The sequence below is a fragment of the Lichenostomus cassidix genome, chromosome 3 (genome assembly GCF_008360975.1).
Source record: "Lichenostomus cassidix isolate B80296 chromosome 3, HeHo_3.0, whole genome shotgun sequence".
Classification (NCBI taxonomy): domain Eukaryota; kingdom Metazoa; phylum Chordata; class Aves; order Passeriformes; family Meliphagidae; genus Lichenostomus; species Lichenostomus cassidix.
In genome coordinates, this window is record NC_139483.1 from 14,921,270 (window position 1) to 14,935,713 (window position 14,444).

At 40.4% G+C, this 14,444-nt stretch overlaps 1 protein-coding gene across 1 annotated transcript in view; it reads right to left on the minus strand.

Moving 5' to 3' along the window:
• Positions 1–14,444, minus strand: part of ALK (ALK receptor tyrosine kinase) — a 307,378-nt gene that overhangs the window by 215,392 nt on the left and 77,542 nt on the right. The window contains exon 2 of the mRNA XM_085054627.1: positions 9,295–9,414. Within this exon, the coding sequence (XP_084910753.1) occupies positions 9,295–9,414 (120 nt within the window). The remainder of the gene's footprint in view (positions 1–9,294; positions 9,415–14,444) is intronic.

Here is a 14,444-nt window from a genome sequence, read left to right on the forward strand (position 1 = left end):
GAAAGCCTAGGCCAAGGACCACACATGGCAAGAACAATCATTTCAAATCAACTATTTCATTCTTCGTGCACTTCTCTTCCCAATCAATCCCATATTTTCTTCAGCTTTCCAACAGTCACTGCTTGCTTCCCCTCCTGTCCTGCCCAGCTGCTCAGAACAGAAGCCTTTGTGCTCTCTAACCCTCTTGACCCAAGCAGAGAGGCCCTTCACAGATATCCACAAGGCTCTCTCATTCTCCTCCTCCAGTCCCCCCGATTGTCTGACTGTGGTGCCACAAGCACTCAATAGCCAGCTCTGCTCCCTGCTTTGGTCTCACTTTCCAGAATCCCCATCATAAAAGAAACCTATCAATCAGTTGTGGAGCCCTAAACACAGCAGGCCTCTGACCTACAACTGGTACAACTTAATTGGGGTATGTGATCATATAACAGGCTCCACATTTAGTGTTATGACCCCTGCAGACAGCTCAAGCCTCTGCCCGAAGGGGTGAAAGTAAAGGAAGAAAAGGCAAACAGCAATGCCATTTTGCCATTTCCTTGCCTTGCAATGAATAGCCTACAGAGAAGTGGACATGATCTAACATGCCTGCTGTGGTCACACTGAATCTCCTTTAAAACAGGTTGCTCCTTGGAAGGGAGAGAGACTATTTGGTTTACACATCCCACAGTGTCTGTGATTCAGTGGAAACATATTTGCAACTTTTACATGATTCAATAGTCCCCTCACATCACCAGAATATCAGTACTTTTCAGAGGCTCTTATTTAAATTATTCCTATATCAGACGCAAATTTCAACGCTATTATCCTATTCAGTACAAAGAAATGATGACAAAGAAATGCTATCTGATGCAACACGGAAAAATCTATGCAAACAGCATCCAGCCTCCTAAGGCTAACATTAACTTCCTACCCTTAGGCTTTCCTTCTCTCACAATGTCCTTCACTATCGACAATGCAATATACTTCATAAAAAAAGAATTATATACAATACTTTTTTTCCACCAAGAAGCTGGTCTTGGTGTGTTAGCTATTACAAGACCACATAAGCCACACTTGCAAATACAAAACCTTCATAATACTTGAATTGCTGACACAAATCACCTGCCATTTTTTACACCCCTGCATAAAAAAATAGTGTTTCTCCTTCCTTTTTCACTTTCATCTGAACATTTAAAAGCTACATCAAGTTTATTGTTTTCTTGCCCAGTTAAGCACAGAAAGCAGTAGCCATGTGCCTTTGGAAGCTGGGTAAAGGCCAGTCTGCCTTTTACTGAAAAACCAAACACTGCAGCAAAGGCAATTAAAATGAACACAACTTCTAGTGATTATTTTTTAAACCCACTATCAATATAAATTGACTAGATACAGAGCTGTTAGACTTGAGTACTGTGTCTAGTCAGTAAAGTGGGGTGATTTTTTTGTGATTTCTGATGATTTTCTAAAAGAGATGTCACAGAGATTTAAACCAAGTACAGGTATTTATGTCAGAGCATATTGACACTACAGATCCTAAATGTAATAGGAATTTAGGTTCCATATAGAAAAAAAAAAAGCAAAGTCTCTTTTTAAACAATAATTTAAAAAAAAAAAAACCAGAACAAACAACCCTTTGTCCAATAATCTCTTTTATCTGCAGCTGGGCACAAGAGAGGCAGAACAGATAATTTATTAGAAGTCTATTTCATCATCATTACACCTTTAAAGAGGAAAAAAAAGTAATGCTTATAATCAAAATAAGATAAAAACCTGTTTAAGAAAGGCTGTAGACATAAATCAGTTCACCTTCTGGTATGTAAAAAGATACAGAATATTTACCACAGACTGAAAAGCCAATTAAGCTACTATTCATTTGAAAAGACAGTGGAATCTGTGTTTGTCTGATGATGTTAGGGTCTTGTGAGTGTTTCAATTTATTTATTTTTTATCAACATACCTAACAACAATAATTTATGCACAAATAACTACCTGGAAGCCACATCTGTATCAATTAAACTGATTAGAGTTTTCTAATAAACAGATGTCTTAAAATAGTAGTATAAGTAATAGAACCAAAAGACAGTAATCCATGGGAAGTATTCTTTCACCTTCCAGTAAGTCAAATTACAGATCATTCACTTTTTGGGACATATTGGATCATTTGTGTAACCACACATCACAGAAATATACCTTATTTAGAATAAAAATAACCTAATTTAGAGAGACAGATAAAAAACCTGTTGTTGTTAAGAAACTATTCTGATTATTCTTTCTTCAGCTGGCCAACAAATGATTAGGTTTATTTGGTCTAAACCACCTCTCCTTTCAACCACAAAAATCTTACCAGCAAGTAGTTAGTTTCCTCTTAGACTGCTCCTTTCTAGTTCTACACGAGTCTGACTTTAAACGATGCTTTTCCCTCCTGGTCTGCTGACTTTTACAAATCAGCCCTCAATTACTCCCAGCTGGGCATCCCTTTGAAAGGGTGTGGTTTCTTTCTCACCACACTGCCCCAGCCAAGGCGGCAGCAGACAGAGGCTCTCTGTTATCAGTAGGACCAGCTGAGTGAGGTACATCCTCGCTGGCTCCTCACCAGCTTACATGTGACTAATTTACACTATATCTACAGACAAATGCACAATGTAAAGGTCACTTACACTGATCAAGTCAGGACCACAACTTCCCTCAAGAGCTCTTTCAGCAGCAACAATTGCAGCAGCAGTGTAGAAACAGATAAAAAATTCTTGCACCGGATGTCTTTTTTCAATACAAATATTGACAGATATTCCTTGTGGAGGAGACATAATTTAAATTGTATAGTAGAGATCTGCTCTGCTGAGTGAGCTTTGAGACCTCCATCAATACCCACTAACCTCTATTTTACTCATGTTATAAGGCCTATAAGCTTTTAATTTATGACAGGGAAATGACAAATTGATTTTCCAGTTATTAATCCTAGTGACAGAGCCAGTTCCTAAAGCCTTCCCATTCCCTCTGAGTACAAAAGGGCACAGAGCATTCAATCTCAGGGTTTCAATTGCCTCATCAGGCCTTTCTGAATTTCGAGTCACCAAACCAGGGTGCACATGTGGGGTGCCACAAAGAAGCCTGCAGAAAATAGAACATAAACAGGAAACACTGTGCTCTCTGGCTGTCAGTTCACCTCCTGCTGAACACTCAGGAGGACCCAAACACAAGCCAGGTCCTTGGAAGTGAGCATTGCCCTGCTGGCACAAAGAGGCAAAACTTCTTGCAAATGAGTTCCTGGCGCTATATTTCAGCTGTGCAACTAGAAGTACAGCAGCAATTTAAAATGAGGGAACCCACTACAGGATGGAAGGGCACAGGAAAAAAAGCCCAAAGGGAAAGGGGAAAGGTGTTGGCAGTCACACAATTCAAGAGGAAAAACAATTGCAGGGTTTAAGTGCCTTGTTCCTGCTGAGCAAGCAAGTCTGAAGAGACACTTTCACCTATTTCCCTCCATTGCCTAGTTCTGAGAAAGGGCAAACTGCACATTTTAAGGGATGCTCATGTCATATGTATCCCTGCCAGGCACCCTGGGTCTTACCACCCTTAGCAAGTACCTGTGCCAACAATCCCTGCCTGGTCCTTAGGCTGCTGCTCCAGGAGCTGACAAAGGTGAGAGCAGCAGCATAGCCTGACAGGGGACGTGGGGAACCAGGGAGACACTTGAGGAGCCCCACGGCATCTCTCTGTTTAGCACAGCTTTGGGGTCCATCCCATCTGATGGACCTCAGCCATCTGCAAGTGCAGCAGTGAGGAGAACAACTGGGCACCATGCCAGCTGCTCTCCCTGCCCTGAGATGCAGCCTGTGTTCACCAGGGACCTCCTTTTAATTTCAAGCTACTTAGCACAAGTTAGCTTATCTCTATGTCCTTCCTTCACGCCAGAAGGTCTCTGTGCGCAGCGCCCTGACCTTGAAATTACTGGCAGGGCTGCTGCTCTACCCTCACAGGGCTTCAAGGGCTCCTTGGAGCTTGCTACCTGCAAGGAAGAGCTCAGTGGAGCCAGTTTCTCCCCAGCACCCAGGAGATGTAGATGTTGGGCAGGGTCAAGGCTGGTAGGGCCAGCACTGCTCATCCCTCTGACACCCACCTTGAAGGAAAACCACTCAGGTTTCCTTTGGAAGGGGCTTTAAGGTTAGATTGCATTCTGAAGAAAAAGTTTTAGAGGAGCAATACCTCAGGGAATACCCCAACAATATTCTGGGAAGGGTGCTGGGGGCTGGATGCCCAGCCCAGAGCAAGCTGCCTGCCTCCCTGTGGAGCCCACAGCTCTCCTCATGCCAGATGCATTTAAATTAATCCTCTGGGGAGTGAGCCACAGCTGATGGGCCACTGCTTAGAGAAAACAGCAATAATGCAGCTATTCATTTTTTTGTGTAGAGAATCGTAAAAATGACAGCTTCTACTTTATATCCACCCAATTCCTCAGCGTGCACCAGGGACTGAATCACCAAAATCTCTGACAGCTGCTTTGTTCAGTGGAAATCAAACTACAAAGAAAGGGCCAGGACTCCTTCATCAATCAATTATAAGCACAGTCTTTCAAGACAGCTACAGAGAGAGGTGTGAGGAAGGGGTGTTGGGAGAACAACTAGCAACAGCTCTCGTTTTCATTCCTCCTGCTCCAAGAAGTGTCAGAGCTTATTCTCCACACAAGAAATATTTGTCCACCAAGTCTCCCATGCATGCAGCAAAAACAATACATGAAAGTGCATTTCTAATGCCAGTTCTGGCCAAAAAAATGAAGTACTGACTAACAGCAGTTGTTAGAAAACATGCTCCAGTTGGCACAAAACAGTAGTTGGATGAACTGTCATATTTTGACAATTCATACAAGGAATCTCTTGCATGAATTTCAAAAGATCTCTAGAGAAAATGAATACTTGAGAGATGGGGAGAAAAGATATTTGTTGTCTTACTGTATGTTATTTTATTATTGAAAAATGTTGAGCTGTCATAGACATATTATCTGCAGATGAAAGATGATTTAAGGAAAAGAAAGCTAAAATTTCTCCCTAATAAGATTTTTTTCTTCCTTCTTGCTTAACACAGCCTTTAGTTTAGCTAGGAAGATGCTGCTTTTCCTGACTTTTCTCCCTTTGGATTTCAGCACCACTGCACATGGCAAAAATACCATCTAATTGTTAAACGAGAATTCCTGCAAATGTATAGGGGGGGTCACAGCATCTGCTATTTTATATGGAGCAATTCTATTAATGGGGTGTGAGTAACTGCTGTTAATTGAAGACTTGCCCTATTCTATTCACATGCTATTTCCAAACTACGTTAGAGTACATCTAAGATTGCAAAAAGGAGGTGTTTGAATTAAGATGACACATCGCTTTTCCAATATCTTTACTAAGAAAGCATTGATTCCATTTTCCTCTGGGATGAAGTAGAATTCTCCTTGTCCCTCTCCTGACTTTATCTCATCTTCTGAACAAGAACTTGCTGTAACAATCAGTTTGTATCTATGCATCTCACTATGCCACGCTGAGCCAAGAATCACAACAGCTTTATCATTCTGAAGATGTCAGTATTAGTCTGATTTGTTGTAGAATTATCAAACAAGTATTCATGGGAAGCTAAATGTAACATGAATTCATCTGGCTGGTGCTCTCTTTCTCTCCATCTTCCCTTTCATTTGATGTTCAAATGAAACATGCTGAGTTTCATAGCAGTAGTATCTATGTGGTACCCAACTGACATGAATGAAATGGTGCATATGACCTACCAGAGAAAAAATGTAATCATCTGACACCTTGCTGAGCAACTGCCATGCTACTGAGCATCAAATATGCAGCAAGAATGACCCCAGATTATTCCACAGTAAAATTAGTCCAATGCATTTTTATTTTTTTAGTTAGCAAACCCAATTCAGGAAATTAGGAACTCATCACAGACGACATTCCATTAGAAAGTGTAAAAAAAAACCCAACAACCCTGTCAAATTAGTTTTCTGAAGACATAGAGCCGAGTGAAATAATTAATAAGTTGTTAATAGAGGCCATCCTTTGGATTAAGCTTTTAGTAGCTATTAAATCAAAGCCGTGAATAATTATGCATTCTTGTAGGTATGTGCTCCTCCTCTGCAGAACTCACCTTTTCTACCTGTTTTTTAGCATGCTAGTCACTAGGTAGCCAAATTTGCTTTCATCCTGAGTTTTAATCCCAGTCAACTTTGGAAAGCAAAGCACCACTATTTCCTAAACTTCAGGGGGGCAAAAAAAAAAAAAAAGAAAGCAAACTATATTACATGAGAGAGGTACTTCAGTACTTTGCCTAGAGCCAGTTCAGAATGGCCAAGGGATTCAGCTGCTACAGGACAATGTAGCAAAGAGACACAAAACCAGCACAGTAATATAGGAAGAGTTAAAAAGAAAAAGCCACCTCCAACAGCCCAGCATGGCAACCTTAGGCCTGCTGTTCTCATGAAATGTGTTCTTTGGAAACAGAGTTTGGGTGGGTTGAATTGCTTTTGATTTTTGCTCTAATCAGTAGCACTGTCCCTAACTGCCACCACACCCGGCCAGGATCGTGCTCCAGGTGCAGGGCTGTTGGGGAGGATGGGGCAGAGAAGGGTGTGTTAAATTCATGAAGGTCTGGAGAGCAGCTGTCATCTGGACAGCTGTTACACGAGCTTAGCAGATTTTATGCAGTGGACAATTGATTTCTTATACAATACCTGCACAGGAGAGAAAATTAACATTCAACCAGCCGGGACAAGAAATGAAATATGTGGCTGGGTGCAGTTAATCATGTAGGCCCCAGGACAGAGATCCATCAGATCTGCAAATGGGAGATTAATACGCTACCACAAGTCCACATATGCAGAATGCATTAAAAGTTTGTTCTAGCCACGGGAAACAGTCTGAGTGTACCTCAAGAGAACAAAAGGATATAAAAAATATTTGGAGATTCTTCCTGCCTTACAGGTTGAATTCCCAGATATATCTGACTTCACGTGCAATTTTTACTCTTTATTTTCTGAAAGGCAGGTGGATTTTACATCTCTGAGATGACTGAGGATTAATCAATGCTTGGATTGAGACAAATCTAAAAAACCTCTAGACGAAATAGAAAAAAAGTCTTGTGAATGCATCACTCAAGTATCTTCTTGTGCCAACGATTATCTTTTGGGATTGCTGCATATGGTTTCGAAGATATCATCAGGCACTCTTTCTGCCAGAACTTCCAGAGAGGGAGTCTGTCAGAATTTTTAATTCTAAGCAAAAGAGAACTTAGTTTGGCAGAGGAAGAAGGACACCACATATCAATTTACTCACTCTTTCAATCAGAGATTTCTCTAATAGCAGAACACAGATAAAGTGTAATTAAGACAACTAATATTGCCCCACTCCAGGAACGTCAGCCAGTTAATTAGATGGGTCCCATCAGATGATTAGGCAAACAAAGTTTTCATAGAAGCTTTATTGAGTATTCTGTAATCAGTCATGCTGGGAGCAGTGAGGAAAGCTGACAGAAGAAGAAATCACTCTAGTAGTAAAAGGCTACTGGGTTTTATTTCTGCTTACAATTTATTGGGTGATTTTGGATTAACCACTAATCAGAAGGCTGAGTCCTGGGTCCTGGGACAAAAGTACTTGCCTAGCACTTGGATGGTCTAACTTTGTGCTCTTCCTTGCTCTGCTGAGTCCCTGCATGACCTTCACAGAGCCACATAGATCCAGGACCAGTAATCAGCCACTGAAAGGCCCTGACCACCCTGCCATGCACAGAGCAGCTCTGAACAGAAATCCAGCTGCCTGAGAAGTTTACTAATAAATATTCCAGTGGGTATAAGAAGAAGGTATGCAGAGGAATAGAAGTTTTAAGATGTGTCCTCTTATTCTTGGGCTATGCCCACAGGCTCTGTTGCACACACCCACATCAGTCCTCTGTGCTCAAATCTCAAGTGGCAGGAACTGTCTGCACAGTGATGCTATGGGGTGTCCCAGACTGAAATGTGTGGCTTCCAGGGCTGCTGCTACCCTTTAATTTAAATTTTTGTAAATGTTAAATTGCAAGGCTAGCAAAAACAAATTACTCCTGCCTCTCTTCAAGATTCTCTGGAAATTTCAAGGTGCATGTCCTGAATTACACCTACTGAGGAAAAAAACAGTTTAGATTTGTCCTGAGGGAAGATTTTATTTTGTGTAACACCTCATCAAATTCCTGCCTTTCCTTGCAAAACAGATGGTTGGAATATGGTAGAATTTGGTCTTGTGCAATCTGCTAAAATCATCATAAATCATTTCTGCTCAGATGCAGTACATTTATCTCCATGTGATGCTGTCAGATGGAATCAGTGCTCTTAGGTTTTAAGAACAAAGCTTTCCCTTAGAATAGTATTACTGAGAAACAGAAAGAGTTTAGGAAGAAGTAATAAAGGATAAATTAAAAATCATTCTTGCAACTTCTGAGGAAACCAAGTAAGGGAAAAAAGATTGTACTACTGTTGCTTCCAAAATGAAATTGGTGTGTCCTCATCACTCAAGCAGATACAACAGCTAGGAGCAGATATTGTATGCCAGTGGAAAGAATATATATTGCACACATAAAAGGCTGCAACATAAATTTGAAGAAATATGGGGCTCCTTCATATAGGTAGGTCAAACTTTTCCCTCAAGCAGATAATTACAGGCTTGGGGTGAGTAAATCTTATTAGCCTCTCAGCACCTTATCTCCCTGCGTAGAGACTGGTAGTAGATATATAGTAGATATATTCTACTGCAGTCACTTTCTGGATTGCACATTAGATATTGCCTTGTGCAGTCCAGTCCTAACTATGGCCATCGTACTTCACAGTGGAATGGCCATGGATAGCCAATAAATAGGTCATACCAGAGAACAGATGAAAACACATTCCCAGATTTTGGAAGGGATGGGTGTTAGGAAAGGAGATGGAAAGCAGAAAGTTTGGTACACAGCTCCTCTCTTTACAATATTGGTAAATTTCAACATGCCACTCAAATATTACAGTCTGGGACCTTCTTTTTGAGGGAGCAGGGCAGGCTGGGGCAGCACAGGTCCCAGGGCACCTGCATAGAGAAGGCAATGACCTCAGGCTGTGCTGGGCTGAAATGGAACTCTTGGGCCCTTGGGCATGGCAGGGGAAGGCCTAGGGGCAGCTGGTAAAGGACACTAAGGCTTACTAGCGCCTTCAGATGACGCCAGTTTGGGTATTTTACCATGAATCACTTGACTTGTGTTGCTTTACTCCAGTATTACACCAATAACCTTGGGAAGGTAGTTATAGCCTCTTGAGGACAATATATTCATGCTACTCACTGTGTCGTCCTCTGTGAGAGAAGAAAGGGGATGTATCTCTCATGACCCAGGTCAAGTTCCAAGCAGAGTAACCAGGAGGAAGAGAAGAGCTCCTTGCTGGGTGATCTGAAGTGCTCAGACCTTTCATTAGAAAAAGAAAGCAAAGAAAGAAAAGCCCATTAGGTATGATGCAGCTGTTTGCATGCTGCACATCAAGTACAACAAACTTAAGCAGCTTCATTGACCATATGCAACGAACACCAATTTTCAACTACATCTTGGTTGTTTTTTCCTTCCTGATACCTGCATGCACAGGGACACAGGAGATTCCTTGTTTTACCGTGCAAAAGTATCATCACCTAGAAAAACTGTCAAGTTTCATCTCACACTGATTCTAAGTTCTCGTTGGCCTTTCAGTCTCCCAATTTGTTTGGGGCTTTTTTAAGCTCTGCTAACATAAGGAGATCTCATACATGGAACAGGCAAACGTGTACCAAACATGCAAACATGTACAAAACCAAACAGCTTGTTTTCAACCACCCAATGCATCTCAAAGATGCTTTTGGGGATTCAAATACTACAGGCAAGTTCTGTACAAACCTGCACTAACTCTGCAAGACCATCATGACATTAGAGATGTAAAGAGAAATAGTGTCTGAAATAACACACAAGATCAATGAGCAAAGCAGAATTCTGCAAGCTTTAAAAGTACAAATTTTCCCTGTGAATGTTTAATTTGGGTTTTCTGAAGATATCAGGATCTTGACCTCATTTTTGAGATCCTCAGAGGAAATGTAGGATTTAACTGTGTGGTAACGCAGTCAGGAAAATTTGTAACCTCCGGATTTCTGATTTCTCACAGAAGCCATAAAAAAAAAAGACACTTTTAAGAGAATAATAGTAAACAAAGTAAATGGCTGAAGTCTTGGGGAAAACACTGCTTCGATTTTGTAAAATCAAAATTTAGCCCTACTTCCAACTACCACTGAAGAAAAACTGGAAAATTTCAGAGGGACTTGTCAGAAGCCTAAACACCAGGTATTAGTTGTGCCCTATCTCGTTCTCAGTGCAATCTCATTTTTAGCATTCTTGTAAGTAACTATAGCACAACCAAGAAAAAATAACCACTCTTATGTAAGAGTTGTAACTCTCTTACTCCTTGCTTAGAGCAATAATCTTCAAGGTAAAAATGGACTTCACACTCTATTGCAAGACACCGAGTGAAAATAAATGGATATCCTTAATGACTCAATTAAACCTGGTCTCCATGCTACATTACAATGCAATAACTAAATACCCCTATTGTTGTCTAAAATGGGGAAACACAGATGATCAGGCCAGTGATTTGTGAGGCAAGGGAGCAAATCTAGTGTCCTTCCTGCAGCTGTCATTGATGAAGTGATAGGTAACCACGGAATAATCTTTATATTGGCTTTTCCTCCCTAACATCAAGACATTTCTTTCAGCAGCCCCTGATAAAGCTAGTTATGGGAACCAATGTCAGGTTTCATTATAAAAGTTATAATAGCTGCTAAAAGCAGGTTTTTTCCCTAAAAATGTGCTTCACTTTGATGCTACTATAAAATAATAAATTATATATCTATAATAAATTAAAGAAGAATATCAATAAAAAATGAGCTCCTGAAATAAGCTGGTTTTCAAAGCCATGTGTGTTTTGCCTGATGTGAGATGTCTGACCAGTATCAACATCCCAGTTATGTAATATCTGTACCCAGAGACTCTCCAAAACGGGGAATGATTTAATATCCTGATCCCAGATCAGGGAGCTCCCCCAGACAAGAACTCTGGGGCTCCTTTACCCCAACCAGCCACACATGCATGCAAATATCACTCATTTAGTACTGCCAGAGAGCCAAGACCTTGGGTTGCAATCCTGTGAAAACTTCACCGAAATGTTAAAAACTGACCTGCTTCCCACCTCTGTTCCAAAGGCAAAATAACCTGAGAGAAAGTCACTGAGGTGCATTTCTCTCCCTAATGCATCAGTCACAGAACTTAAAATTTAATCTCTTCAACTACCTTGACCAGCCTTACCTGGGAATCACTACCACGGGAATCAGTACCACAGCAATCAGCTGAAGTACTCCAAATTTCCTGGCACTTCTCACATTTCAAAACATGCCTCTGCATATTGCATTCTTCAGAAATCCTGCTTACCTTCAGCCTCAGCTAAGTGGAAATGTTCCCTCTGGCACATTTAGATGCAGTAAATTGAGATTAAAAATTAGGTTGAACATCTGAGCCCGGAAGACAAGGCAGTCCATGCACCTGAACCTCTCCTCAGCAGGAAGAGGTCAACAAGAAATAAAATAAAAAATTGGAAGTTTTTTCTCTAGTTGTAAAGAATGGAATGGATTCACTTCAATTCATTGTAACCTTAGAACTATTTTTGCCCATATTATTTAGGGTTAATTTTGGAACTTCATCTCAAATGATTTGCTTGGGCTATTGGTCTGAGCTGGAAGACAAGAAGATTGTATCAGAAGTTATGAATCTTTCCCAATTAAGTTATCTTCCGAGAAAGATGCTGGGTAAAAGGTTTTTGTATAGCCAAGAGGCTACTCTTCACAGTGAGGAATGATTTGATTTAAGCGTGAGCTATAGGTTAGGAAAAGGAGAGACCTTTCCTCTTCTACCTCCAGGGCCTTTTACATCCAGAAAGATAATAATAGGAGACCATTTCAGCTAAATAAATGCTTCTTGTGCAGCAAGGGTAATGCAAATGTAGACCACACTCTAGCCCTTTTACAAGATAAAGGGGTTTTTCCCCTCTCCAAAATAATTCAGTTTTAAGCCAAAACACACTGAGAAATTTTGTTTTCTTCTTTTTAGATATGGTAACCTCCAGTTCCAGTTGTTTGTATCAGGGTACTCTGTCACTTGTCAAAAGTAATCCTAACCTTTAAAAAAAATTAATGGATTGGCAACTGGAAGCTGACAACTCCATTTCTAGTAGTCAGACGTATGGCAAGGTACAAGAGAGGTTTCTTTGATATTCCTGCCTAAAGACATATCCAGGGCCAAATCCTGGCCCAAGGTGCTCCATCACAGCAAGAAACATGCACCTGAAGAGAACATTTGACATTTCTGTTTTTTAAACTTGTGCAATGGAATCTCCTTAGGGGATGTGAAATTCATTCAGTTCACTAGGAGTTTTGGGAAAAAAAAAGAAAATGGCTCAAGGCCTCAAGGCTACAAATTCATTAAATAAAATATTTATGTATTATTTTAATGAAAAATACCTCTTTAATAGAACAACCCTGCATATTCACATAAAAATGGAACAACAAGAAAAGCTTTCTACGTGGGTAATTTTTTAACAAACATGATTTCCTCCGTATTTTGCCTTTTCTGGAAGTAGGAAGAAATATCCCCAGCAATTAACATATGTAGTTTTCTAAAGGTTAATACAGTGTAGAAATGTAAATGAATTCTTACCAAAACACTCAAGCCTTCTTTAACCAAAAAATGCACCTCCATATAACTAGATGTCACTTATTGCTACTTTTGGATAGTGCTTCATTATTCAGCTCTCTCACTTTGCTGTGCAGTATTATTTGCAGTTTCTCAGTGGTAAATCTGAGGTGACAGACCAGCATGTACCTGTCCTCTAGATTTCAGAGTTGCAACGGATGTGTAAGATAATAACTGAGATCAACATGTACTTTCAGTTACATCTACATTTAAAAAGTACCTCAAAATCATTCATGTTTGTTTGTAGCAATTATTACAATAACGTGTTTAGGAACAGCCACCATTAAGATCTGGATTTTTCAATCTCTGGGAAAGCCTGACATTTCAGAAAAAGGTTATTCCAGTTCTAAGAAAAAGGTAGCGATTTTCCACAGAAAGGATATTACGACATTAATATCTGGATTTTCCAGTCTCTGGGAAAGCCTGGCATTTCAGAAAAGGTTATTCCAGTTCTAAGTAAGAGGTAGCAATTTTCCACAGAAAGGATAATATGTGGTTATCTTTCCCCATTAGGAAGAAGAAAGACCAAACTACTCAGAACCAAGGCAACTTCATTCCATAAAACCAAAAAAATCTCACAGAGAGCTGACTGCGTGAGGTAAGGAAACCTCTGTACACTTCTATGAACCAGAAGCAAGCTAAAGGCATCCTTGGGAAGAGGCAGATACAACACTGCACAATCCTGAAGCCAAACACCTTGATCTTGCAAAAGAACTCTCAGGACCCTGTCTTTATGAAGCCCTGGCTGGCTGTCACCAGCAGGGTGTTCAGGCTTGTCGCTGTCCAGCTGAAAGTGTAAACTCCAGACATCCTTGATAAAGGATTGCTGATCTCCCAGCTCCACAGTTCTTGGTTTCAGTTTTCTGGAGGGTATCCTTCCAGCCCTGACTACCCTCCAGTGTGCAAACTAGAGGAAAAAGTTCTCCTGAGAATTCCCTCTCAAATTCACAACAGACCCTCACAATCACACTAGCAGTACTCACACCACTTAGAAGCTTTCATATTTCCCCTCTACAAACATACTCAGTCATCCATGAAAATGCAAAACCCACGTTATATCAAGGTGGCCAAGCAACACCAAAACCAACAAACAGCCCAAGTAAAAGCTTTGTGAATAATCCATACACTTAACCATGCTCATACAAATCACTGTCTAAATGAAATTTAGCAGTAAAATTCCAGTTCTGTTTATAGTCCTGATGGAGAATGAGGCAGAGGGCAAGCTCTTTCCATGAGGTTTCTTGCTCTGAGTAGTTGGTGAGTTTTTCTTACACTAATGGATGGATGTACTCCAGGGTTTTTTTCACTAACCTCTTCTACAGTATGAAAATGTTCACTGACAGTCTGTCAAGTTTATCTTTTTCAGCTGGAAAATATATTTAATAATGCATTATGTTACAATGATTTTATGTCATATTGAAAGCCTGATGAGTGCAAATAAACTATAGCATGTGTTTGTCACAAAAACTGTGCTGGATTGCTACAGAGAGGGAATTTGCATTTAGTGGGCTGTAGCAGACCTGTGGATAGTGAATTCAGTCTGCATGAGGCACAGAAGTGATCAACAATGCTGACTGGCAGGTGCTTGATGAGTAAATTTGGGAATAGCATACAGTTCCTGTGCATAAAGCATGTGTCTCTAATAAAACTGTATTTAACTCAACAACTGTGTTATC